This window comes from Melanerpes formicivorus, unplaced genomic scaffold, assembly GCF_026170545.1.
Source record: "Melanerpes formicivorus ecotype bairdi unplaced genomic scaffold, bMelFor1.0.p_v2 SCAF_24, whole genome shotgun sequence".
Classification (NCBI taxonomy): domain Eukaryota; kingdom Metazoa; phylum Chordata; class Aves; order Piciformes; family Picidae; genus Melanerpes; species Melanerpes formicivorus.
The window spans coordinates 9748870-9774898 of record NW_027142376.1 but is presented as its reverse complement, the minus strand read 5'-3'; the positions used below and the strand labels follow the sequence as shown (position 1 = coordinate 9774898).

At 45.1% G+C, this 26029-nt stretch overlaps 1 protein-coding gene across 1 annotated transcript in view; it reads right to left on the bottom strand.

Annotated features, from left to right (window-relative positions):
• CPNE4 (copine 4) overlaps positions 1-26029 on the bottom strand; it is a 159138-nt gene that overhangs the window by 39992 nt on the left and 93117 nt on the right. The window contains exons 8-10 of the mRNA XM_068152864.1: positions 7799-7897; positions 1214-1300; positions 8-67 (exon numbers count right to left, since the gene is read on the bottom strand). Coding sequence (XP_068008965.1) covers positions 8-67; positions 1214-1300; positions 7799-7897 — 246 coding nt within the window. The remainder of the gene's footprint in view (positions 1-7; positions 68-1213; positions 1301-7798; positions 7898-26029) is intronic.

Sequence of the window (26029 nt, the reverse complement as noted above, 5' to 3'; positions counted from 1 at the left end):
CACTTACTGTAAACTGTATTTGGCAGCCTCCCATGATATAATCTAGGAATGAGTGCATCTTGTGGATCTGCAGACAAGAAAGCAAGACAGTCAGCACAGCTGTGTACTGCTGGAACTTGTGAGAACTGTCTGAAAAAGTTTAACTGCAAGGGGGAAAGGGACCAACCAGAAATAAGGAAGAAAATGTCAAATATAGTTTGAAACAGAAACAAAAACATACCAAAAATCTACAGTTAATGAAAGGAAGATTCACACCCAAAGTAGGACCAAGCTCTGCTCCTTCTCAGTGGGACCTCAATGGTAATTTTGCCATTGGTTTAGGAGGAAGAAGAGTTTTGCAGAAATGATGGAAGTATTAGAAGGGAAACACAGGAAAGGGCAGCTGGCAATCATGTAAGTGTAAATGTTTAGTACTGCCTACTCCAGGCATGACAGCAGGGACAGTGCAAGAGAAGCGGGAGAGCTGAGAGGCAGGCAGCTTACTTGTGGAATGTGAGTCCTTGCCTTGCCTTTGTGCAGGGGAGAGTGTCCTGGTTTTGGCTGGAGCAGACCTGCTTTTCTTCACTGTAGCTGGTATGGGGTCATGTTCTGGATTTGTGATGAAAACAGTGTTGATAACACAGGGCTGCTTTACTTACTGCTGACAGTGGCTGAGCAGCGCTTATGTAGTCAGGGGCTTCTTTCAATCTCAGCCCCACTGTGGGCAGGCTGCAGGTGCACAGAATGGTGGGGGGGGCACAGCTGGAACAGCAACTGACCAAAGGGATATTCCAGACCGTGGGACATCATGCTCAGCAGTAAAAAGGGGAGGAACAAGGAGGAAGGGAGGGACATTTGGAGTGATGGTGTTTGTCTTCCCAAGTGACTGTTACAGGGGATGGAGCCTGGCTTCCTAAAGACAGCTGAACACCTGCAAACAAATTCCTCCTTCTACTTTGCTTGCATGTGCAGCTTTTGCTTCACCTTTTAAACTGGGCTTGATCTCAAGCCACGAGTTTTCTCACTTTTGCCCTTCTGATTCTCTCCCCCACCGCGTTAGATGGGAGTGAGTAAGTGGCTGCCTGGTGCTGAGCTGCCAGCTGAGGTTAAACCATGACAACCCTTTGCTACACTACAGGTAGTTCCACTTCATTGTCTGTGTTTCCAAACATGATTGAAATCCACCACTGAGAGCTCAGTAAAGAGGCAGTCAAAGAGTAAAAAACTTATTTACCTTGCACTGGTTGAGGATGACAATGCCTGAGTTCTTGTAGTTCTTCTTCTTTGCTTTGTACTTGGGGTTGATGCATTCCCATTGCACCTGTGAAAAAGAGCAGCCACCTCTTGAAGGAAAACTTCTGTACAAATGGAGCAATTCACAATAATGGCACTGCCTGAGCTCCCCAGTTGAATAAATCCTATCAAACAATGGTGCTCATGGAAGAACAAAATGAAAACCATTAACTATGTAGAGAATGATCTTCATAGAAAAAGGCTTAGAGCAAATATCTGTCTTGTGTATAAGACAGATCTCCAGATTCATGTGCTGTCATCTTCCCATCTTGCAGATTGGATGTTAGAAAAAGAAGACTGAGGATCTTTTGAGACCATTTAAAAGGAGGAAAAGAGGGGACTTAATTCAAGTGAAAATACTGGAGGAAACAACCTGCTGCACTGCATGAACTACAAACCTGCCTACACAGTAACATGGGTGTTTTGTGTTACACTCATGACTGGAGAAACTCTGATCAGAGATCATCTTGCTCTCTGTTGAAAGACAGCAATAGTTCCTCCCATAGTAAAATAATAGGTTAATAAAACATTAGCAAGTGTACAAAGATGTAGTTAACTGATTCCTGATACATGTGAAGATTATCCCTAAAAACATATTTGACCTGTGCTTTGCAAAAGATTAGTCTTCTTTACAAACAGTCAATTTCACAGCAAAGCAGTCCTGTCTTGTCCTGAAATAAATTGCCTTGTCCTATCATAACAGCTGCCAGAGTCTTACTGGTTTCAAGTTCAAATGTTCTGCCCTCTTCTGGTTTTGGATGGATTGCTAAGGCCAAGATTTCAGACCCTGGCCTCTAATGTCTGCAATATTGTTCATGCCTTTTACCAGAAGAGTAATGTGTACAATTTTCACATGCAAGTATCCCTTGGGGTTTGTAAACCCAGACTTGGATCTGTAATGTGTTAGCCAGGTGGGGGTTGGTCTCTTCTCCCAGGCAACCAGCACCAGAACAAGAGGACACAGTCTCAAGCTGTGCCAAGGGAGGTTTAGGCTGGATGTCAGGAAGAAGTTCTTCACAGAAAGAGTGATTTGCCATTGGAATGGGCTGCCCAGGGAGGTGGTGGAGTCACCATCACTGGAAGTGTTTAGGAAGAGAGTGGATGGGGTGCTTGGTGCCATGGTTTAGTCGATTAGATGGTGTTGGGTGATAGGTTGGACTCAATGATCTCGAAGGTCTTTTCCAACCTGGTTAATTCTATTCTATTCTATTCTATTCTATTCTATTCTATTCTATTCTATTCTATTCTACTCTACTCCTATTCTATTCTATTCTATTCTATTCTATTCTATTCTATTCTATTCTATTCTATTCTATTCTATTCTATTCCATTCTATTCCATTCCATTCCATTCTATTCTATTCTATTCTATTCCATTCCATTCCATCCCATTCCATTCCATCCCATCCCATTCCATTCCATCCCATCCCATTCCACTCCACTCCACTCCACTCCACTCCACACAGTTTATAACATGACTGTTTTCTTTCAAGTGTTGAGAAAAAAACTGATGTTGCCTAATGTAAAGAATACTTCCCCATAGGGAGGCAGGTGACCTGTTATCTAATACTAAGCCATATCTATCTGAAGTGTTATGACATTGTGCTTGCAGTGAAGACCTTTGTAAGTGTGTGACACCTTTTCCATAGAGAAAACACACACAGGGGATCTGTCTGAGCGAAGCGTTTGAACACGTAAAACTCTTTCCACCTGATGCACAGCCCCAGTGATTTCACTGTGCTTCAAACCACTGCCTAACAGCAATTATTTGGATGTCTCTGAAGTATTTCAAACTCAGAGCTTTTGTCAAATGTCAAAAAAGAGAAGGCAGAACATATGGCTTTGGAGCACTGTGAGACCTCTTCTGCACAGGGGAGGAGTATTTTCATCCCTGTGTTACTGGAGACAGATGACAGAGTGAAGAATGGGCAAAGAAAAAAATGTTCTGCAGGAAGCACATCTGCTTGCTCTCTCAGTTCGCCTACAGCTCAATTATTTGTCTCATGAAATGGATTTTCCACCTGAGAAGACAGGCAGACACAGGCACACATGTTCAGGGGAAATCCTCCATAAACATTTTTTTTTCCCTGCTACCCAGGGAGATGTTACTCTCTGCAGGGAAGATGCTGCCAACCCAAATATCCTCACCCCTTCCCCTACCTTTTCAGAAGAGAAGAGCAAAGGAGGCAGCCACCCATGTCACATAGCACCAAAGGGGAGCCTAGGTGACTCAATGCTGGCAGCCACTGCAGAACCAAAATTGGGCTACCAATAGCACAAGCTATTCAGAGAAATAAATGAAGGTGTCAGGAGAGTTTCCTGTACCCTAAGGCAAGAGAAATCACACTCCAGAGCAGCTGCTGTCTCTGGGACACTGTGCTGGCATGCCAGCATATCAGGTAGTCTTGTGAGGAAAGGGCAAGAGAACTATGGCAAAGCTCTGGTGATCATCAGCATGTTCCCCTTGCTCCTCAGCAATCCTCTTGTTTCTCTCCTCCCTTCAGGCAGAGCTGCTGCCACAAATGGCATAGCTTGTAAGTGACAAAGGACTGAAATGGACAGGGCAAAACAACCTCACTGACAGCAGGCAGCATAACATCTCATTTCTTTCTGGGGCCTCAAGAAAATCAAATCACTTTGAACTCTTCCTGCCCAAGAAGCTGCTTTATTCCTACCATCCCTTCTGGCAAGAGAACAGAGGGGTCTTTTTCTTTTTAGGCTCAGAAAGAAGTCCACCAAGGCAGAAAAGCAGCTTTTAATCTCTATCAGAGAATTCTTTTGGAAATGTGAACCTGGGGAATGAAATGAAAATGAAAGCATTTCTTGTGCCATGGCCCCCTCGCCTCACCCATGCTCCCGATCTCATGGATGTGGCAGGTGCCTGACATGGCTGCACCCTCCTCTGAGGCATCTGCAGACAGTCCTGGATGAACTTGACTGTCTCCTGTCAGAACTAGATGTGGCATTGTCCATTGGTGTCAATAAACTCCTTGGTCCATTACCAAAGGCTTAAAGGTCTCATCCACGGAGTTATCTGAAGAGCTTCCTGATGCAAAGGTCCTGAGTGAGGGCCACAGTCAGGCTCCTGGCAAATGGGGAAACCCAACTTGGCTACCCTCAGCAGCCTTCCTCCTCCCCCTAACAACACCTTGAGCTTGTGGGAATGTCCATGGAGGTGCTCAGCACAGCACAGCTCCCTGCTCCCCTCTCCCCTGCGATGTGCACAGACGCATGGCCAGGTTTATGTAACACAGGAACAGATTCTGCCCTTACATAACTCCTGTGCTGCATGGGGATCCAGCTGCTCTCTATTTCCATGACTTTTTCCCCCCAAATCTCTCTGGCTTTATTGCCTCTCTTTAAAAATAATTTGAAAGTTACTTTTTTTTTCCTTCTCATTAGAGGATGTCTCCTTTCAGCTAGGAAAAGCTTTAACACACAAGCTTTTCTAGACTTCTTTTCAAACATCTGATAGATTAATGAGAACACTTTCTAAAGCTGCCCCTGCACAGTAGTACAGGCATCTACGTCTCTGTCTACCTAGTAGAGGTTTCTATGACACACACATTTGGAACAAATCCTAGGCATACAATCAACTCCAACTAGCGACCAGTATTTCACTAAAACAAAATTCCTGTCACAGACAGGGGGGGACATTGTTCCTACTGTGCTTTACTGTGTCAGGATTATGGTGAAGGAGTAAATGATGACTGTTGGAATGGTGGAAAATGTTGAATGGAAGCTTTAGAAATGCCTGCTACAGAGATGCACCGAACAACAGGATGTCTGTGTGCTGTTTGTCACTGGTGGTCAGTATGAAAACAGGCTGTCAGAATCCAACAGTCTGTGACAGCAGGGCCATTATGATCGAACAAACACACACACCAAGCTGTTCTCCTGAGCTTGTTCATCATCAGGAAGTCCTCTTAAACAGTATGAATCGATTCATCTGTAGCTGTGGCAGTTTTAGGCTGATGCCTAGGAAAATCTTCCACAGACTGAGTAGAAAAGGGATAGAATGTAAATAAATTACCACTGGATGTAAAAGGGGAAATAATGCTAAGGTCTAAATACTCCCATTGGTCTGATAACTAACAGAAAGAATGGGAAGGTTGTGAGTTCAAGCCTGCAGTGGGCAGTAGTGTCCTCCCTACTCTAGTCATGAGGTCTGTGGCGAGAGGTTGGACTCAATGATCTTTGAGGTCTCTTCCAACCTTAGTGATACTGAATACTGAATATTAGTTGTAGAAACTAACTCTCTCTCTTTTTGGCTTCTTCACTCTAGCAGATACCTGCTGGTGCTTTTGCCTGGCTGTTGCTGACCTTGGCTGCATTCTTGTTGTGGCTAAGTACTAACAAGCTACCCTCTGCTCTTCTCTCTGCCTTACCCCGTGTACAGCAGGGAAGCGAAGGAAGAGGAGGAAGCTGTTGGTAACCCCCTGGCTGTATCCAGGGGGGTTCCTGTGTTGTTTATAAATTGTAAATATATGTAAATTTGTATCTTTTGTACATATTCATTGTATTTTATATTTCTAGACTGTAGTTTTTACTTGCAAATATAGCTTCATTTGCTTTCAACTGAGCTGGTCTGGCAAATTCTATTTTGGGGGGGTTAATTTCAATCCACCACAGTAGCACTGACCAAAGACCAACCAGCTTTCCTAGGAATCAGGCCTTTCAGCTGTGGAGAAGCAGCTGTCACTGGAGCAGCCTACATCACACTGTTGCTCCATGACCATAAAGGACACAGAATTTATCCTTCACAGCTGCTCCTGCCACCCCGGTCTGCAAGGCTCCCACCTTGGCCAATGAGCTGCCTGTTTGGGAACTGCTGTGATACTCTCCTGAAGACACTGATAATAGAGACACACATCTTCACCACTCTCACACAGCTCTTTTCCCAGCCACTGCTGCTACAAAACTGGGGTGCTGTTCTCCCTGTAATTCACTCTGGAACGTGTTTTCCTCTTCAGGCAGATTGGGTTTTCAGTGATGTCACATCACTGTTCATGTTACTCGTGGAATCTTTTCACTTCTTTGGTAGGTTTTATTTCCACTCAATTTCAGTTTGGTTTAAGTTTCAGTCCTCTGACTTAGTTTGAGAGAACAAACCAAGGTTTCATTTGCACTCAGGTTCTGTCCAGGTGGTCTTTACAAGGGGCTTATGTGTACCAACAGTATTGACACACGAGCAACACTTTCTACAACCTAGGTTAAGAACATCAAGAGAAAATGTCTAGAGGAATCAAAAATGTTCTTGACCTATGGAACAGCCAGGCTGCTCATTGTTTGTTAAACGACTTCTGACTCTTTGTTAGCTTTCTATGAGCACATTACCAACAGAACCTCACCATAAAGCCCAAATGAAGCTTATCAGGCATCTGTGTTTGCTTTTGAGATCACCATGAAGCGGTAAACGCAAGTTACCAGCAGATTAAAAAGTCAGCATTTTCAGCTCCCCCTCAGAGAATTCATCAAAAACCAACACCTTCAGGAGTAAGTAATAATAGGAAACGACACTTTCTGGAATTAGATATGCCAAATGATTTATCATATTTAATAAGTACCATCAAATTCAATTTTAAAAGATCAGGCTGACATAAAGAAGTGAATTATTAAGAAGTTAACAATTTCATTTTCCCCTAGGACTGTAATATTTAGAGAATAGATGAGTTTCATTGTGGTGGGTTCAATTAGAGCTGGCAGCAATGAAGGCAGCCCATGAGAAAGAGGGAAGGAGCAGCCCTCATCCAGTGAAGGCTCCCAGGGGACTGCTCTCAGTACCCACATGGAGTATCTTTAGAAAGTTAATTCAGTTTTCCTAAGGTTGGAAGAGACCTCAAAGATCATTGAGTCCAACCTGTCACCACAGACCTCATGACTAGAGTAGGGAGGACACAGGCTCAAGCTGCGCCAGGGGAGGTTTAGACTCGAAGTGAGGAGGAAGTTCTTCACCGAGCGAGTCATTCGTCATTGGAATGTGCTGCCCAGGGAGGTGGTTGAGTCATCATCCCTGGAGGCATTCAAGAGGAGACTGGACGTGGCACTTGGTGCCATGGTCTAGTCATGGGGTCTGTGTTGATAGGTTGGACTCGATGATCCTCAAGGTCCTTTCCAACCTAAGTTATACTGTGATACTGTGATACTGCACACTGCAGGCTTGAACTCACGACCTTCCTGTTAAGGATCTGATGCACTACCAACTGAGCCCCCTAATCTGCTTTGCTGTTACAGCTCAGCACCTTAGAGAAGCCTCATGCTTGGGTTTAGAGGAAATAAATCTTAGCTGAAAGAAACACCTGCAGAGTGTGGACTGGAAAAACATTCTAAGTACTTCAAGTGTGGACATCTAGGACAGGCTGCTTTTTGCATTTGCAGATAACCTAAAAACCTATGGGAGAGATCAGCACAGCACCTCACTCTGAGCAATGATGAGGCAACATCCCCTGCTCTATTGCAGGATTGCCTGAGGAATGCTGCCTGATGGATCTTATGAACTGGGATTGCATGGGTGGCTGTCCACTTACCTGTCTTCCTTCCATAGCTCCTCTCATTTCCTTGAAAGTCGAGCTAAATTCTCCAATGAAGTCGTGCTTGCCGTTGGAATCCCAGTCCCAAACGATGCACTGGGGAGGCAAAGAGGAAAAGAACAAAAGAGCACATTTTGCTTCAAATAGAAACCAGGTTTTATGGGGCAAAAGCTACAAGAGAAATTATGCTGTGCATTGGAAGGGTGCTATCTAAAAGGAAATCACCTGACACGTTAAAAACATCTTGTGCAGCTCAACATGCAAATGGCAAGTGGAATCTCAGCCCAGCTTGCTGCTGACAATGGTGTGTGAGGCAGTTTTAGGCTGTGCCTAGAAAATTTCCCCCAGATCTTGAACAGAAAAATGATAGAATGTAAATAAATTACCACTGGATGTAAAAGGGAAAATAATGATAAGATCTAAATGATTCTATTGGTCTGATTACTAACATAAGGTTAGTTGTATAAACTAACTTTTCCTCTTTTTGGCTTCCTTTGCTCTGGCAGATACTAGCTGGCTTTTGCCTCAGTGCTACTGACCTTGAATGAGTTCTGCTTGTGGCTAAGTACTAATAAACTACTCTCTCTGCTTGTCTCCTCTTTCTTTTTCCCTTAGATAGGGTGGAGGAAAGGATCAGGGAGGGGGAAGCTGTTTGTAACCTCCTGGTTTTGTCCAGGGGAGCTCTTGTGCTGTTTATAAATTGTAAATACATGTGAATAGTGTATATTTTGTACATATTCATTGTGTTACATATTTTAGACTGTAGTTTTGCTTGTAAATATAGTTTCATCTGCTTCCATCTGAGCTAGTCTGGCAATTTTGTGTTGAGGGGAATTTCAGTCCACCAGAGGGGAATTTCAGTCCACCACAGTGTGCCATGGAGCTGGCTGATGAAGGCAGACTCATGTATGTTGAAAAGAATAGAATCATAGAATCAACAAGGTTGAAAAAGACCTCAGAGATCATCAAGTCCAACCTATCACCCAACACCTCATGACTAACTAAACCATGGCTTTGAGTGCCGCATCCAATCCTTTTTTGAACACCTCCAGGGACGGTGACTCCACCACCTCCCTGGGCAGCACATTCCAACAGCCAACAACTCTCTCTGTGAAGAACCCTCTCCTCACCTCAAGCCTCAATTTCCCCCGGTGCAGCCTGAGACTGTGTCCTTTTGTTCTGAGACCAACCCCCACCTGGCTACAACCTCCCCTCAGGCAGCTGCAGAAAGCAGTAAGGTCTTCCCTGAGCCTCCTCCCCTCCAGGCTAAGCAACCCCAGCTCCCTCAGCCTATCCTCACAGGGCTGTGGATGGAGCACCCAACCTCTTCACCAGCTCTCATGCCGTGGGAACTGGCCCACACTTTGCAGAATCTTGAAAGGAGTCCTTGAATCCATCTTTTTGCTGGCTGTAAAGATACAAGATTATGTTCATGTTCAAGTGGTGCCCTGAAATAAGAGTAACTCACCTCACTGGAGTGCTTTACAAATATCAACTACAATACAAAGCACCATGCACCACAGGCAAACGTTACTGGTTCCATGTATGCAACCAGTGGAGGTCACAGAGCTTGGAAGCTGAAGGCAGCAGCGCTTGGTGCCATCCGGACTGTTTGCCAGTGCTGCCCAACAGTGACTGCTCAAACCAAGCCTCACTGGCAGTCATTGCTAAATTCATGCACAAACATGAGTATCTCAGCGGAGAAAGGAGGAAGAAAGACCCATTTTGAAAGGAAGACGTTTCCTCAGGTGGATGCAGATGAAAACTTCCCCGGGTTTATTTGTGTTCACCTTTTTCACTCAGCATAGATTTTGACTTTTACTATATATGGAGCTTCTGAGCAGCAACCAAGAGAATTTGGCACTGGAGCTACAACAGCACAGGCTTCTCCAGCTGAACCTCCTCATGCTTCCCAGGAGATGACAGCTAGGTTCATCTTGCTACCTCTGCAGGAGCAAAACCCCTCACTTGCCCAACTTCTGATTGTAATTACCTTTCACAAAACCATAATCTGCCCCATCCTCCAGCTTCAGCCAATGCTGATGTTCTGGGATGTGGGGATGCCTAGATAAGAAACAAACCAATTTCTCCATCCAATGTCCCCCATGGAGTGAAGCAGGGTTCCTGTTTGATAAATAGGATTCCAGCCTCAGATTCAGATCTCTTGCAAGGTTAATTTGTGTGATCTGACTTGAGAGAAAGAAGTGGTGTTCCAAATCCCAGTGTGAGTCAGACTGTCTTCACTGAGTGAAATACCTGTACCACTGCATACAGTGATTATTCCCATGCTGACCATCCTGCCTAGGTTTAACTCAAGAAGAACTGAATGAGAGAAAAGGCTGAGCACTGCAAGCATGCCTCTGTAAGGGAGTGTATGTGGGTACAGAGATTATTTTTCCTTGGGGGAAATGCTTCAAGTGACTTGTTCCCCTGAGGTTGTTATACAATCACCTTTGGGCAGGGGGAATGGAGAGACATAGAACTTAAACTTTCAGCTGATGAGCCAGCCCCCAACACCCTCCCAAGGCTCATTTGCAGGAGACTAACAGTGAGTCTCATGGATAAATCCTGCCTGCAGGCAGCTGACAGCCAGACCATGAAAGCACTCTTGGAAAAGAACCCACCTACATTTCCCTCAGCTGGCCAGACACTGCAGACTGCCACATGCCAGCAAAGCCTCTCAACTTCCCAGTCTTGCCAACCCAAGTTTCCACGCCCCTACACTCAATAAGGAGTGCAGAGGATCTCTTTCAGAGAAGTTTTAGGTAGGGTTTACATGACTCTTCCTATCTCACAAAGAAACAAAGTCTTGAGGCACATGTCAGTGACTTGCTATGCTCTAGAATGCCCCCTCTACTCAGCCCTGGTGAGACCCCACCTGGAGTACTGTGTCCAGTTCTGGAGCCCCTATTACAAGAGGGATGTGGAGGTGCTGGAACGTGTCCAGAGAAGGGCCACAAGGATAATCAGAGGGCTGGAGCACCTCTCCTATGAGGACAGACTGAAGGAGTTGGGGCTGTTCAGTCTGGAGAGGAGAAGGCTCCGAGGTGACCTAATTGTGGCCTTCCAGTATCTGAAAGGGGCTACAGGAAGGCTGGGGAAGGACTTCTCAGGATCTCAGGTAGTGATAGGACTAGGGGGAATGGAATGAAGCTGGAGGTGGGGAGATTCAGGCTGGAGGTGAGGAGGAGGTTCTTCACCATGAGAGTGGTGAAGCCCTGGAATGGGTTGTCCAGGGAGGTGGTTGAGGCCCTGTCCCTGGAGGTGTTTAAGACCAGGCTGGATGAGGGTCTGGCCAGGCTGATCTAGTGTGGGGTGTCCCTGTCCATGGCAGGGGGGTTGGAACTAGATGATCCTTGTGGTCCCTTCCAACCCTGACTGATACTATGATACTATGATAGAATCACTGCAGGTGGTGTGAAGTGGCAAAGGCTACCAACAGGAACTTTTCTTGGATTCCTTCTCTAGGATCAGTGACAATGTAAACAAACCAAACCAAAATGGACCCAGAAAACCCAAACAGAGAAGATTAAAAAAAATCTCAGAAAAAAAAAAAATGTACATGATCATCAAAATTATTTTTCTGTCTGTGTCTCATCAGGGTTGTTGCTACTTGCTAACAAAAGAAATCACCTGCCCTGAAAAGTGTGTGTGTTTATGAAGACAAAGCCGTCCAGCAAATGAGAGAGTAGGCTGGAGCCTTTTGAAAGCAAATGTAAAATAGTGACTTTCCATCTCAATCAAGGAGATTCCAGTTTTTGAGTCTATGTCTTTGGCCTAATAGTCCAAAAGAGAGCATGCAGCTTTTTCACATGTTCTGATAAACACAAAATCAATAGCAAAACACTCCTGGTTTGAGACAGCCAATATGTCTCAGGTGGTCTTCTCCATGACTATCCTTCCTTTTAGTTCTCAGTCTGTTTTGGCTTTGTGCAAAAGAACCTTAATGCAAGGGGATAAACTTGAGCACTGACCCAGCAGTGCCTCCTCTCATTACCAACATTTATCTGAGATTTCTGCTCATCCAGCTAACCAATCCCTGCACATCAAAGCAAGGCATTGCTCACCGACAGACCTCTCTGATGTACCTCCTGGAGATGCTGCAGACACAGCACTGACATTTCTCACAATTCATGGGTGGGTATCAAAATGTTCTCCACCTGAACAAAATTCTACCCAGTTCCCATCATCTACACTCAGGTCCTAAAAAAAGCTCAAGTCAGCTTTATCTTGCACTGTGAAAGTCAGCAGATAAGAATCGGCCATTGCCTTCTGTGTGGAGCAGGGAAGGAAGATGACAATAGCTGGCAAGAGCACAAAGTGCTCTTCTTCCCTAGAGCAGCATGAGTTTGTCCCCAAACATCATTTGTAACTATAATGAGTGCTCTATGCAGACACTGATTACACTGAGCTTTCTCTTGCCAGTCACTGGGGGAGTTAATTACATGTCTCTCAGGTATCGCTCCAGAAGAACAACTTGGCAAACCACCACTGTGGCCTGAACTGGTCATGCCAGCCACTGATGATATCACAACACAAACACCAGTGGAAGTGGGTCCTCCCAGTTATGGGTCATTTACAAAGCCAAGACAGCAGAGGTTTCAAATGTGGAAAGTGGTCAAATGTACTAAGTGGTCAAGAAATCAAGTAAGAAACGTGAAGCAACTCTAAACTTTCATGAAAGCAACATTTCAAGCCATGTTTCCTGCAGAAAACAAGGAGATGAAACATGGAGATTTGGAGATGAAGCAGAGAAAGAGTGCACAGGCTGCTAGAGCTGCAACAGCTGGAGTGATGCAGAAGGGCACAGGTAAAGGTTAAACCTCACCTTAACTTAAGGGCAAAGGTCTGAGCAGAAAGGTCACAGTTCCTTATCTCACACCCACCTACTAATCTGTTAAATCCATCCTTAGGAAACCACTACTGAACATTTTGCACTTGTCACAGCAGTCATCATCAGGTGCAAATGTTCTCATCTCTGGGGTTTGTTGTGGCTGTAACCTTCAGTTTGTGCCTCCACACAGACACTGCTGCTTCAAGGTGATCCCTCCATGTCCCTCCTCCTGATCAGCGCATAGATTATGTACTCCAAAAACTCCAGGCAGGCTTTTTCCAGCACTGCTTTTTGGTCAGTTTTCTGCACAGTTATTTTATCTGCTCTGTTGTATTTGGTGTTGAATTCATCTCCTGCACAGGTGATGAAAGCATCTACCTGAAGAACCTAAAACCCTGCTCCAGTACAACACATCACCAGAGACATCCAGTGAGAGCCAAATGAAGACTGTGACTTGGATCTTTCAGAAAGGTTACACCTCAGCTACAGAGCAGATATTTTCCTCTTCCTTGGAAGCTTATGAACAAGCCCAAGCTGTGAGGCAGTTAACACTGCTGAGAAAGAGCACATTGTTTGTGTAACTGCTCACATTTTGGGGTTTGTAGACACACAGTAGCCTAGTTTCTGGGTTTTGTTCTTGTACTGGGTGAAGAAGACGACTCTGACAGATTACTCTGCCTGTCTAAATCTACTGCATTCCTTCCCTGTGTGCATTCCCCTGTATCCACTGAAGTGTTTAAGAAATTATCTCCATAACTGTGAGTTCCAAGCAGCTGCTCTGTAGTGCCTGGGTTATGTCTTGCCCTTACACCTGTAGTGGGGTGGAAACACGAGGGACCTCAATGGGGAACCTGGCACAAATGGGATGCTCCTGAGCTTGCCAGTTAGGTAACATCTCTTGAGAGCCAGGGACAAACAGGCTAGGGATCCAAGGTGCCCAGCACCCTAGTTACTCATGATGCTTGGCAAACCTGAAGGTACACAGATGAGTTGAGCTCAGCAGCCTCTTCTGAAAGAACATTTTGTAAAGATAGGGGCATGGGAGGAAGGGAGAAAAGCTGTGGTAGAAAAGATGCTGTGGAAAATAGAACCATTGAGGTTGCCACATGGCTGAAATGATCTAGAAACCTGATGAAAGTCTAAGCCTAATAAGGTCATTGAGAACTTTGTCACAGCACCTAGGGAGGACAGGTTCTTCCCCCATGGAGAAGATGAGATGCTGTAGAGTACCTATGTATAGCATGTTGTAACTCTACCTTAATGTAAAGCATACAGAATAAATCCATAAAACACAGAGTGTATGTAGTATAATACACAGCCTCTCATATATGATACTAGATATACAGTAACAACAATAACACATTAATCTTGCTTTATCTGAATCCTTCACTGCTTCCTGAGCAAGGAAACACAATATTGTGTGAACACAGACTCATTTGGAATGTCAGCTACCTAGGCTGAAACTAAAAGAAGAGATCTGACAGCCTTCCGTGAGTGTAACTGAAGAGACAAATACTCTGCTGCGTGAAGAATGCATCAGAAAGTAGTTGCCTTAAATTACTATTGTGACTACTTTTTTTTTTTCCCCTCTCATTTTTTCCCCCCAAATATTCAATGCAAAGCATGTGCAAACAGTCATTCATTGGAGTACATTTGTCTCACTCTCTTTTCCTCCCTCTTCTGAACCACCTATATGAACAGTTGCTGAATTCTGGGAAATGATTTCTTTATTTTGAAGCTTATCCTGTTTCTCACTTCTGAGCACTTTGTTGGTACTAATTCAAGGCTCAAAGTTTGGTACTAAACAACCTCAACAAAATTCTGACCTACTCACAACGCAGCAGAATGAAGAGCCCAGATTGCCCAGGATCCATGGTGAGAAGCCCACCATTAAGATTTGAAGCAAGGCAATGCATGTTCAGCTTCTGTTTCCTGGCATGCTTACCAGTGATGATAGAAGGTAATATTGTTTGGTATCAAGTTCATCTCTGGGATTTTAATTTCTAAAAGACACTTAGCAGTTTTGAAAATACTCTTGTACCCAGCCACCCCTCTTCCTTCAAGAAAAGCCAACAAAAAATAACAGCAAATGAAGAGACTGACAGCTGTCATCAGTGGTGTATGGAAGAGGTGGCCAAGATGCACCTATGCCCTAACTCCAGAGAACCAAGATTTTGGCCAAGGATACCAGTGAAGCCAGACACCCTGAGCTGGTCTGAGGCTGGCAGTGGTGCCATTTGAGCAGACTCTCAGATAAAAGGCTTACAGGCTGAGTTTCAGCACATGGATGACCCTCCAGACTCAGAGATCAAAAACTGCTGCAAAGAATTTCTGCTGCTGCTCCACCGGAGATGTGCCAAAACACTTCTCCAAAGGACAAGAGAGCTGACCCTGTTTACTGGCCTCATTCCAGCACAAGCAATTAAATTTCTACATCTCACCACCCCTTGGAGCTCAGGCTGGAACAAGGTTTTTTGAAGCTTCCTGCCCTGCACAGTGGCAGAGTGATTCTGTGGTTCTCAGGATGTGCCACTGTTCCCTCCAGAGATGGAGCTGAAGCACAGAAAATGAAGCCTCATGAGTGAGACTTGGCAATCATTGTGCTGAAAGCAACTGAGACCCAAGACCTTCACTGCTTACAGTAGTGCCACCAGAAAATCTAGGTCTGGACCCTTTGTGTTATTGAAGATGACTAAGCTGTGAAGAGCAACTAAAAATACCAATGCTTCCATGGCACCACAGCTCAGAGAAATAAAATGAAGAAACCTCTGCACACATTTGACTGTTTTCTGCTTCCCTCTCTACCCTTCAGATTCCAGGGTGCATGGGAGTGATGAGATTAAATGACAGAAAGTTGCTGATTGCTTGTAAACTGTAAAAACAAAGCCTGCCTGTTTCAGTATGCTGGCTCTCCAGCTAGCACTGCCCACCAATACACCCCAGACTGAGCAAGACTGCCAAGGAAAGGGGGAAAAGCAGCACAATTGTGGGGCTGGAGTGTTTTAGAAGAGTTAAACCCAGGGAACAAAGGCAGCAAGGCCTGTTACTGCTGGGGGAGCAGAGGGCTCAGGTGTTTGAAGAATGCCAAGAAATGCAGGGGTTGGGAAAAATGAGAACTTCAGGGACAAGTGCAGCCAGTACTCTAAAGCCAGACCTTCAAGAGCTGAGCTCTGTGTTTGTAGGTAAACAGGGGGAAGTAACAGTGCTTAGATATCCAAGTACCTTCTCTGAATCACACAGTATCACAGTACCACAAAGGTTGGAAGAGACCTCGAGGATCATTGAGTCCAGCCTGTTACCACAGACCTCCTGACTAGACCATGGCACCAAGTGCCACATTCAATCCCCTCTTGAACACCTCCAGGGATGGTGACTCCACCACCTCCCTGGGCAGCCCATTCCAATGATGAATGACTCGCATGGTGAAGAACTTTCTCCTCACCCCCAGCCTAATGACCACAATTATGCAACACATTACTGGAGGTGAATAAAAAGAGGTCTGGTTAAATCTAAGGTGGTATTTCGTTCCTTAATGTCAACATTCTGTTAGATTAATGAGCAACTTCCTTTGCATTCAGGAAAATGGTGTGGATGCTCCTTCATCACTCTCCTGGGTGAATTATGAAGCTGTTATTAAAATAATTACCAATGGAATAAGAAGGAGAATCAACATTTAATTCAATGTAATGAGAATCTCTATTTCCTCCTAATGTGGCTGCTTTAGTTCACTATGATTACAGCAAGAAAGGACTTTTAAGTAAGCATGTGCCTGGATCAATAGGCTGGATATAAAACTATGGCCACAGCTCAGTGAAAAAGAAACCCTACAGAGAGAAGAATATTCAGGCAAAGTGATTATTCTGACTGGCCAGCAGACATTCCCTGAAGGCTACTCATAAGACAAAGTAATTGAGAAGAAATCCAAGCCATAAATACCAAGTTCATCCTGTTTTCATACATCTGTGCAGACCACAAATGTGCTCTGTCTTTAAAACTGCAAAAAAAAGAGATGGAAGAAAAAGCACTGAAAATCCATGTCAGAATCCACACAGTGTAAGTAATGCTAATAAAGAATTCATAGCAGAAGGCTCAGTTGTTGGACATCCTCTGGCACTAGGAGACAGGCTTCCCTAGGAAAGGACAGAAGAGAAAAGCCCATCAGGGAGATGAGGAGGACACAAGGCAGCAACATTAATCCTTAGTGATTCTCATTTTACCCTGCTAAGAGAAAGAAAATTCACTCTTGGGTTCAAGCACAGCCTACAGGGTCCATGTTCTCCCTGTTTGTGATGTGTTCACAGGGACTGACATCGGCAGTGAAGCATTTTAGCGGGTTCCAGCACACTTGGTAGCAGCAGCAGCTACAGAGAATCATGTCACTGAGGTTCATCAGATGCCCTAGCAACTCACCAATGCAAAGATTTTGGTTTCATCGACTTAATTTTCCAGGAAAATAATGAGTAATGTAAGCTCTTATTACAGCAAGTGACTTCTACAAACGCCGGGCTGCTGCTGCCCCTCCCCTCGCTTTGCTAAAGGCTTTCATTCCTGCGGAGCACACTCTCGGGAGCCACCTCTACAGAGCTCTGGTCTGCAGGTGGCACCATTATGTCATTATGAAAGCAAAGAAGATGATTCCTGGGACAGGCAGCAGCACCGACGAGGGGAGCCTAGCCTGCTTAAGGAAATACTCCATGAATATAAAGTATGCAATCTAACACTACTCATACATAGGAAAAACAATTCTCTCTGAGGCAAAGATTAGGAGGTATCATCTAATGTGAACTGTCAACATTAGTTGAAGTAAATGGAGCTGTATCACTGACAGCAGCACAGAACGTCCCTTTGACCTCCAGTGGCCTTTGGATGGGGCCTTCAGAACTAAAGAAGACATCTGCAAGCATAATAGCATGAGATCTTTATCTTTAAAAGAGCTGGCCAGGGGAAAGCAGATGCCACAGACAAGTTAATTCTGCTGTACAGTCTGCTGAAGTGAAAAGCAGGGACAATGGTGACAAAAATCAAGCTGTGCCACTTTTGGGAGTGTTACCAAAATGAAAACGCTGCTTACAAAGCACTGATGAAAGTCTGGAACCAGTGTATCCATGGTCTACAACAGCAATGAGCAGGGGACCAGGAACCCCTCCTGGACACAGCTCTCATCCTCCCAAACTCTGAGCCTACCCTATGTATAGGTAAGAAGGAGGTGGTGGAGCTAGCAGGTACAGGATGCTGGCTTTGCAGAGCTGCCTGGAAACAGAGGGAGCTCCAACACCACTTACCTGAGGTTGTGCTGTCATACGTAGGAAAACCACATCAGACCTGTGTCCAACACTAAACCACTCAATGCAGCCCACTAACCATGGAAGCTCTCCACTCTTTTTTAGAATAGAATAAACCAGGTCGGAAGAGACCTTCAAGATCATCGTGTCCAACCTATCATCCAACACCACCTAATAAACTAAACCATGCAACCAAGCACCCTGTCAAGTCTCCTCCTGAACACCTCCAGTGGTGGTGACTCCACCATCTCCTCGGGCAGCCCACTTGGCACAGACTTTTCTCCACCCTTCACATGTATGCATAGAAATGCTTCTAATTTGTGATCATTCTGCTGTGACTCCCAGAAGACACCTATGGAGCACTCAGGATGGGGTTATGGATCTCTTGCCAGCAAGAGACCAGCATGCAAGGTGTGCAGCACACAGCAGCACACCTGCTGCCATTAGCCAGGCACCAGCATGGCAGCAGTGAGCTGCACAGACTGCCAGGTCCCTGAAGTCCCACTGGGAGGAGTTTGTGAAGCAGCAACAGCTTCCGACTCCCTGTAAGCCACCAAGTTGAGCTCCCCTGAGCTACAGAAACTGTCCCACAGAGAGCAACTTCGGATGGAAGAAAAGCGCAGCTTAGCAATCTGTCAAGATGTGAAAGTGAGGCTGAGTAGTCAGTGGGGACTCACAAGTGGACAGAATCTTTCAAGAAGTGCAAAGAGAAACAGGTAAATAATCTTCTACATGAATGGGTCTAGGAGTGCTCAAGGCTGACAGAAGTCTGTCATATTGGACAGAGATGTCTTCAGTGGCTCTCCCAGGCTTTGTGTGCTGACTGCACTCAGAGCAGTGTCAGGATGACTCCCAGCAGCGTACAAAGAACTGGCATGGTACCTAAGCACAGGGTTCAGCGTCTGGAATCCCTAGAATACCTTGGGGCCAGGAGTTAACTTCTGTGCATTTCTTTAACTCCTCTGTTAGCAGGAGGTGACAATAATCATGCTGGCCAAGTCCTTTGATCAGATGTGCCAAAGGCTCCAAAAGGAGACACTGCTCTCTTTGACGGGAAGGATTGTTGTTAAGCACTCTAGGCTCCTCATACTCTAGTTTCCTTCCTTCCAACAGTCTGGCTACTCTGCATATCTCCAAGAGCCTCTAAGAATGGTATGGGACAGAAGGGGAATGTTTTTCCCTCTCTAAAGGATTTTCAGGAATTTAGGAGCCTCCTTTTTTCTGTATCAGGACAAACCTGGGACTCTTCACATTTCTCTTAGTGACACAAAACTGTGCTCCTGCCCAGTGGAGAGAGCACTTCTACCTCTGACTGCTCCTCCATTTTCCCCACTTCATCCACTCAGACAGGAGCTATTCCAGCCTTCTGCTTGGTACCTCTCTGCCTTATTCCTCTCTGCTGGAGCTGCTGCTGCTTTGCATAAATTGTTAAACATTTATCAAAGCAAGGTTTTGACCTCAAGTTTCTCCTGTCAAAGGAGGACATTTTAAATATGGGATGCTAACATCATCCTTTCTCTTGTTCAGTCCCCTCAGTGCAGTTGTACAACATGGATATGCTTCAGCAGCAAAGACTGGTGACACCAGCTGCCATCAGCCCATCTACAGGTGCCTTGTGTTCCAATAGCTTCCCTACATCTCAGTGGGCCATGGGCTCTGGCACTGCTCCTTGCTTGCTTTCTCACTGTCTCTGTAACCAGAGATACTCCTCACGGGATGGTTTTGTCACAATAGTTGATTTCCATGGATGTTGAGAGGCAGTAAAATGAATCTTTTCTGGTGAACAGTAGTGTGAAATAGCTACTTATGCTTAGGTGCCATCTGACAGCACTGCTGAGTGTCACAAACATGTGGCAGTGCACCCTGCTTCTCACGCTGATGAGACCCAAACCGAATTAGCACTCTGCCCATCCTCTGGTGCTAGGGGAAAAAATGGACTTGAGGTGCAGAATTTCCTGGCTATGCTGCCTCTGAGATGATGTCCCTGAATGAAACCAGAGCGTGTTGTGACTTGTCCCAGGCATTAAAACATTGTGACTATTTCTTAACTCACCTGTTAAAGAAGTGAGTCTTCATACATAGAAATGAAGTTTGCAAACCTGAGCAGAAGGTAAGCATTAGGATCACAAAATGCCCTGCTCTTATTTCAGTCGTGAAACTCACTGAAGTCTGAATCATTCCTGTCAACAGTGGTGCTTGGCAGTATTGTCTGAGGTACTGGCAGGATCAGGGTTTGACTTTCTCTGGCTCACTCCAGCATGGTTGTGTTGTTATTAACTTCATGTCACAGAAAAAAAATAATTCACTGTGAGGAATTTTAAAACCCTTAAAGAAAATGCCCTGAATAAATATTGCACAGAATCATTTGGGTTGGAAAAGGCGAGTCCCAACCTTTCTCTAACTCTACCAAGTCTGGTGCTAAACCACATCCCCCTCAGCACCATATCTCTGCATCTTTTAAACACCCCCAGGGGTGGTATGATTCAACCACCTCCCTGGGGAGCCTCTTCTAGTCTCTGAGAACTCTTACAGTGAAGAAGTTCCTTCCAATATTCAATCTAAACCTCTCCTGGTGCAATTTAAGGCCAGTTCCTCTTGTGCTAGCATGTGTTACTAAAGAGGAGCGACCACCACCCACCTTCCTACAACCTCCCTTCAGGTAGCTGTAGAGAGTGGTAATGTTTCCCCTAAGCCTCCTTCCCTCCAGAGTAACTATGAAGTGAATGCAGTAAAGGAAGACAGGTTAGTTCCACACACTGAAACTGTGAACTAAAGAAATGCATTTAATGCCCAAGAAAGGAGGGATGCTCCTTACAGTGGCTGTGACTCTGATCTCTCACTCACTCACAGATGTCTGTTTATTACCACAGCACAGGAGCTGCAGGTACAAAATCCAATGCAGTTGGCAGAAGTGTCTTTTGGTTCTGTATTACAAGATTCCATCTTTCAGAAGCACTGCAAATGACCAGAGGAATGAACGAAACAAGACAATCAACTGGCCCCTACCAGGAGCAAGGGCTCCTGTGAAATGGACCAAGGCAGTTAGTTTAGCAGATACAATAGAATAGAATAGAGCAGAGCAGAATTAACCAGGTTGGAAAAGACCTTTGACATCATCAAATCCAATCACCCAACACTATCTAATCAAATCAACCATGGCACTAAGTGCTCCACCTAGTCTCTTCTTAAACTCCTCCAGCGATGGTGACTCCACCACCTCCCTGGGCAGCACATTCCAATGGGCAATCACTCTCTCTGTGAAGAACTTCTTCCTAACATCCAGCCTAAACCTCCCCTGGCACAGCTTGAGACTGTGTTCTCTTGTTCTGGTGCTGGTTGCCTGGGAGAAGAGACCAACCCCCACCTGGCTACAACCTCCCTTCAGGTAGCTGTAGACAGCAATAAGGTCTCCTCTGAGCCTCCTCTTCTCCAGGCTAAGCAACCCCAGCTCCCTCAGCCTTTCCTCATAAGGCTTGTGCTCCAAACTCCTCCCCAGCTTTGTTGCCCTTCTCTGGACAAGTTCCAGAAACTCAACATCTTTCCTAAACTGAGGGGCTCAGGACTGGACACAAAACAATGAATTAGGAGATGCAGAAATAACCTTGCAAACATTTTTTCACTGGAGACCTGTGATTTTGATTCCTCCAGCTCAAGACCCTTCAAGAGTATCACAGTATCACAGTATCACTTAGGTTGGAAAGGACCTCGAGGATCGAGTCCAACCTATCAACACACACCCCATGACTAGACCATGGCACCAAGTGCCACGTCCAATCTCCTCTTGAACGCCTCCAGGGTCGATGACTCCACCACCTCCCCGGGCAACCCGTTCCAATGACGAATGACTCGCTCGGTGAAGAACTTCCTCCTCACCTCCCCTGGCGCAGCTTGAGACTGTGTCCTCTTGTTCTGGTGCGGGTTGCGTGAGAGAAGAGGCCAACCCCTTCCTGGCTACAACCACCTTTCAGGTAGTTGTAGAGAGCAATGAGGTCACTCCTGAGCCTCCTCTTCTCCAGGCTAAACAACCCCAGCTCCCTCAGCCTCTCCTCATAGGGCTTGTGCTCAAGCCCTCTCCCCAGCCTTGTTGCCCTTATTCAGAGGTTGCCCTTCAGAAGGTGCTGAGAAGACACCCCTTTGAAAAGCCTCATCTTCCTGGACTGCCTCAGGTTAGGTGCACAGGAATAGGTGGTAGTTTTTTATACCCCAGCCAAAGATTTTCAGTGTATTTCAGGCTCCAGACACCTGAATTCAGTTTACTTCTACCTTTAGGAAGATGAAACCAGGTTTCCTATTTATTCTCTGCTTCTCCATATTCATGTAAGAGAAAGGCTGCTAACGAGGTCATTCGAATTCACGATGGCAATGTCCTTTCCATGCTAATTCTGTAATTCTGTATTCACCCATGGTATCTAGATCTAAACTACCATCAGAAGGCCTGTAATTAGTCTTGTTTCTTCCAGGGGATGCCTCCTGAAGCTTAGGGGGGGTCTGTTATCCAGTGACTCAGTACAGACCCACGCCTAAAGAACACCTCAGAAAGCCTTTTGACTGAAGTCACTTCACTGCTAGGCTTTATTTCTGCCATTAATATGGTGGAGATAATCAAATATATAAGGAGCTCTGAATGGGGCATTAATAAAATGTGTAGGAAAAAACCAGCTTTGGAAGTCCTGATATGATGTTGGCTAGCTGTGGTGGCAGCTATATCATCCTTTTGGGCCCCATCCCTGGAGGTTTTTAAGGCCAGGCTGGATGTGGCTCTGGGCAACCTGCTATAGTGTGAGGTGTCCCTGTCCATGGCACAGGGGCTGGAACTGGATGATCCATGAGGTCCCTTCCAACCCTAACAAATCTATGATTCTATGATTTGTGCTTATCCTCCTTCAGGAGTCAGTGGAGAGAAAAAGCAACCAAGCAGCAATGCTCAGACTTGGATTTGCTCTGTAGTAGGTTTAGTACAAAATTCAAGGCAATGTAGGATGAATGTCAGATGTAGATACTAAAATCAAATAATTCTTCAGACTGGGATTCACCTGTCCCTCAGGAACTGAGATGTGAGAGCCAGCAATGGAGAAACATACAAAACAATTAAGATCCTTTCTGGGAATCCCTTTGAAGCATCGGAGACTCTGAACGTAAAGGAGATTTACATCACCTCTCAAAAAAAGCCCTGGAAAAAAGGAGTCCCACAGAGCTGTCCCTGGCAGACATTTCTGTGCCTGTGAGATAAGAAGGGATAACAGAAGAGAAGCTGGGCTAAGAAGCACTGGAAAGCCCAAAACAAGGCAGGAAACCCCTTTGGACTCAGCAGAACTGAACTTGACAGCATGAGCAAAGAAACTGACTGATACTAAACTGCCTACTGCTGGGCTCAGAATAACTCTGCACATTTGCTGTTACAAACCAAACACACTGAGACATTCCTGAGTTCTCTAGGGTTCTTAAGTATAACACACATCTACAAGAAATGAATGATTATCAATCAGCAGTTAACTTATTAACAGCAATGCACTGGAGATGGGTCATAAGCTAGAAAGAAAGGTGAAAGCAAGGTAGTGACCATTTTATTTCAGAGCAATACCTTTTAACTGGAGCAGAAAGGAAAGACAGAAAACAAGCTGATAGGACTTTTCCAGCTACCTCTTTATAATAGCTAAAATCACTGAGGTCTAGCAGAGGAAAAGGAACTAAGGAATTATTAACTATCATGGCAACACCACATGAAAAATTGATTCTCAAGGAGGAGCAGTTTTAAGCAGCTTGTTCATCTTTTAAGAAATCAAAGTGGAATATAAAAGTCATGCATCAAGCTGCTTTTATAAACTCCAAGCACAACTAATTTCAAAAGAAACACTGCTTCGTTCATGTCCATTGACTAAAAGCCTTCATGCTCAAACACAGTTATGTTTCTCCAGCGTAAGAAGTGACAGTGAACAGAAGAGGTGGCAGTTGCTCCTTGCAGTGCTGTAACACTCATGTTAATAACACTCTCTGGTGGAGATGAAAGGAGTGTTTAATCACAGAGGCAGGGGAACTTCTCAAGAGCTGTTCCAAGCTTACAGGGTATTTTAAGATTCTCAGAATACTCTCAGGGTACTTCATTTACCAAACATCCCAAGTAGGAAATGAAAACGAGTACTCAGTGGTTGCTTCTCATAGATGACAGCTGGCAAGCGCAGCTCTTTTCTGTCTGAAGTGTATTGCTCTGAAACATGCTTTTATACAAGCCATGGGGGGCTTAAATCCCACACCTGAACGGCACAGATGATGCCTGTGTGCTGCCTGACCCCAGCAATGTCCCTCTGAGCTTGCCAGCACCCAGCCTCCCTGAGCAAGAGCTGAAGTCTGTGAAATGCTGTCCAAAAGCACGGTTCACAAACTTGCTCTGTTTGAACCAGAAACAGGAACAGGCCTTTGATTCCCAGCTTTGAAATTTCAAGAGAAGAAAATCCATCTATAAAGTGTTGTCTTGAGAAGCAAAGAATAAACACACCTTGTCTTGGAGGGGATTTCTTTCGCTGAATAGTCTGGCAGGACTGTCAGACTCAAACTGTTTCAGCTGAACTAAGCTGGAGGGTTTGGGGGAAAAACCTGGGATGAAAATCCTAACAAGCTTTGTTTGGCCCTTTGTATTTATGATGGGTATGAGAGGTGGTCAAGCATAAGCACAGTGCAAGCAGAGGACTGGGTGAAAAAGAGAGCAAGCACAAGGCTTTTCTGAAGCCCAGCACTGTGTTGCACATGCAGGCTGTTCACCAGCTGCTCTTGTAGCACTTGTGCAGAATTACACAGACTCCTGTCTCCAGCACATCGAGTGGAAATACACATTCGTAAGCCACCAAAGGCTCCTGCCATCACTGGATTCTGGGCAAACTTCCCTAAAAGATGCAGGACAATAGATTTGAAAAAAAGACCAATAATTCTGGATGTTTCTGATGAGTAAAATGGACCAGTGCTGAGATATTGTAGCAATGGGCATCCTGTAAGCAGCACATGTTGACGGACAGATAAAATATGGCCAGCGAGAGAAGAGGATTTGCCTTGGCAACCAGCAACACAATAGCACTGCCAAAATGTGCATCTTTTCATTCTTCCCAAACCAATCAGGGAAGCTTTCAGCACTAAACCCAGGGCTGTGTTTTGCAGAATTCACTGGGGTTGTGAAGGATCACTCTTTCTGCAGCTTCAATTAGCAGACATGCTTCCTCCATCCTGAGCATCACAGATGGAACTGATTCCAGTGCCAGCCTTGCTAATGCTGTACTCCTTGAAAGACAAAATTATGGTGTTTTTATTAATATTAACCACAGGCAAACCTCTGCATGCCTTTAGAATGAAAGAGTGCTTAAAGTTAATATCCTGCAGAGAGAACACTTAGCTTTACAGAAAACCTCTGTTATTTGCCTATAGACTGCTCGCCAACACAAGCCCAAAAACAGACTCTTTCTCTGACTCATTCCTCTCACCCAAACTTCACCTTCACCTCCTAAGCACCTCTAAATATCTGTCCTATCACTGAGCTTGACCTTAACCTTGGTGGAAAGCCTGTCCCTGTGCACGTAGCAATGACAGCAATACAGTGGTGGTAATGGGAACGATCTGCTGCTTTCAGCAGGAAGGCAGGAAACAAGCAGCCAAAGAAATCGGCCCTAAGAGCTGTGTGAGACAGATCAGGGCCCGTTTCTGTATCAATAAAGGCTGAGGCAAATAACTCAAATGTCAACAGCTTCACAAGTAGATGCTTCATGCTCTGAACAGCCAGGAAAGGAGAGCAGGTTGGCCTGTGAGAGCAGTCAATGAAAGTGCCAGGATTCTGTATTTTACTTCTGCAGGGTCACCTTAAAGCCATGCAGTAGTGAGGCTTTAAAGCTCTTAAGGAGATGCAGGGTTCAAGTGCTGTGAATCAACAAATCTAGGCTACTAAAATCACCATTCTAACTTTTGAAATGTGCAGGAGATGATTAAAATGACGAGTTAGTGATTTTGAATTATTTTCTGCAAGCTTTCCATCTGCATAAGTCTGCCTGGAGAAGCACAAGCTGCATCCTGACAAGGAACGCCATCACCTCACGCTGCTGACACAGCTTCGGTGTAGCAGAAGGCAACGTGTCA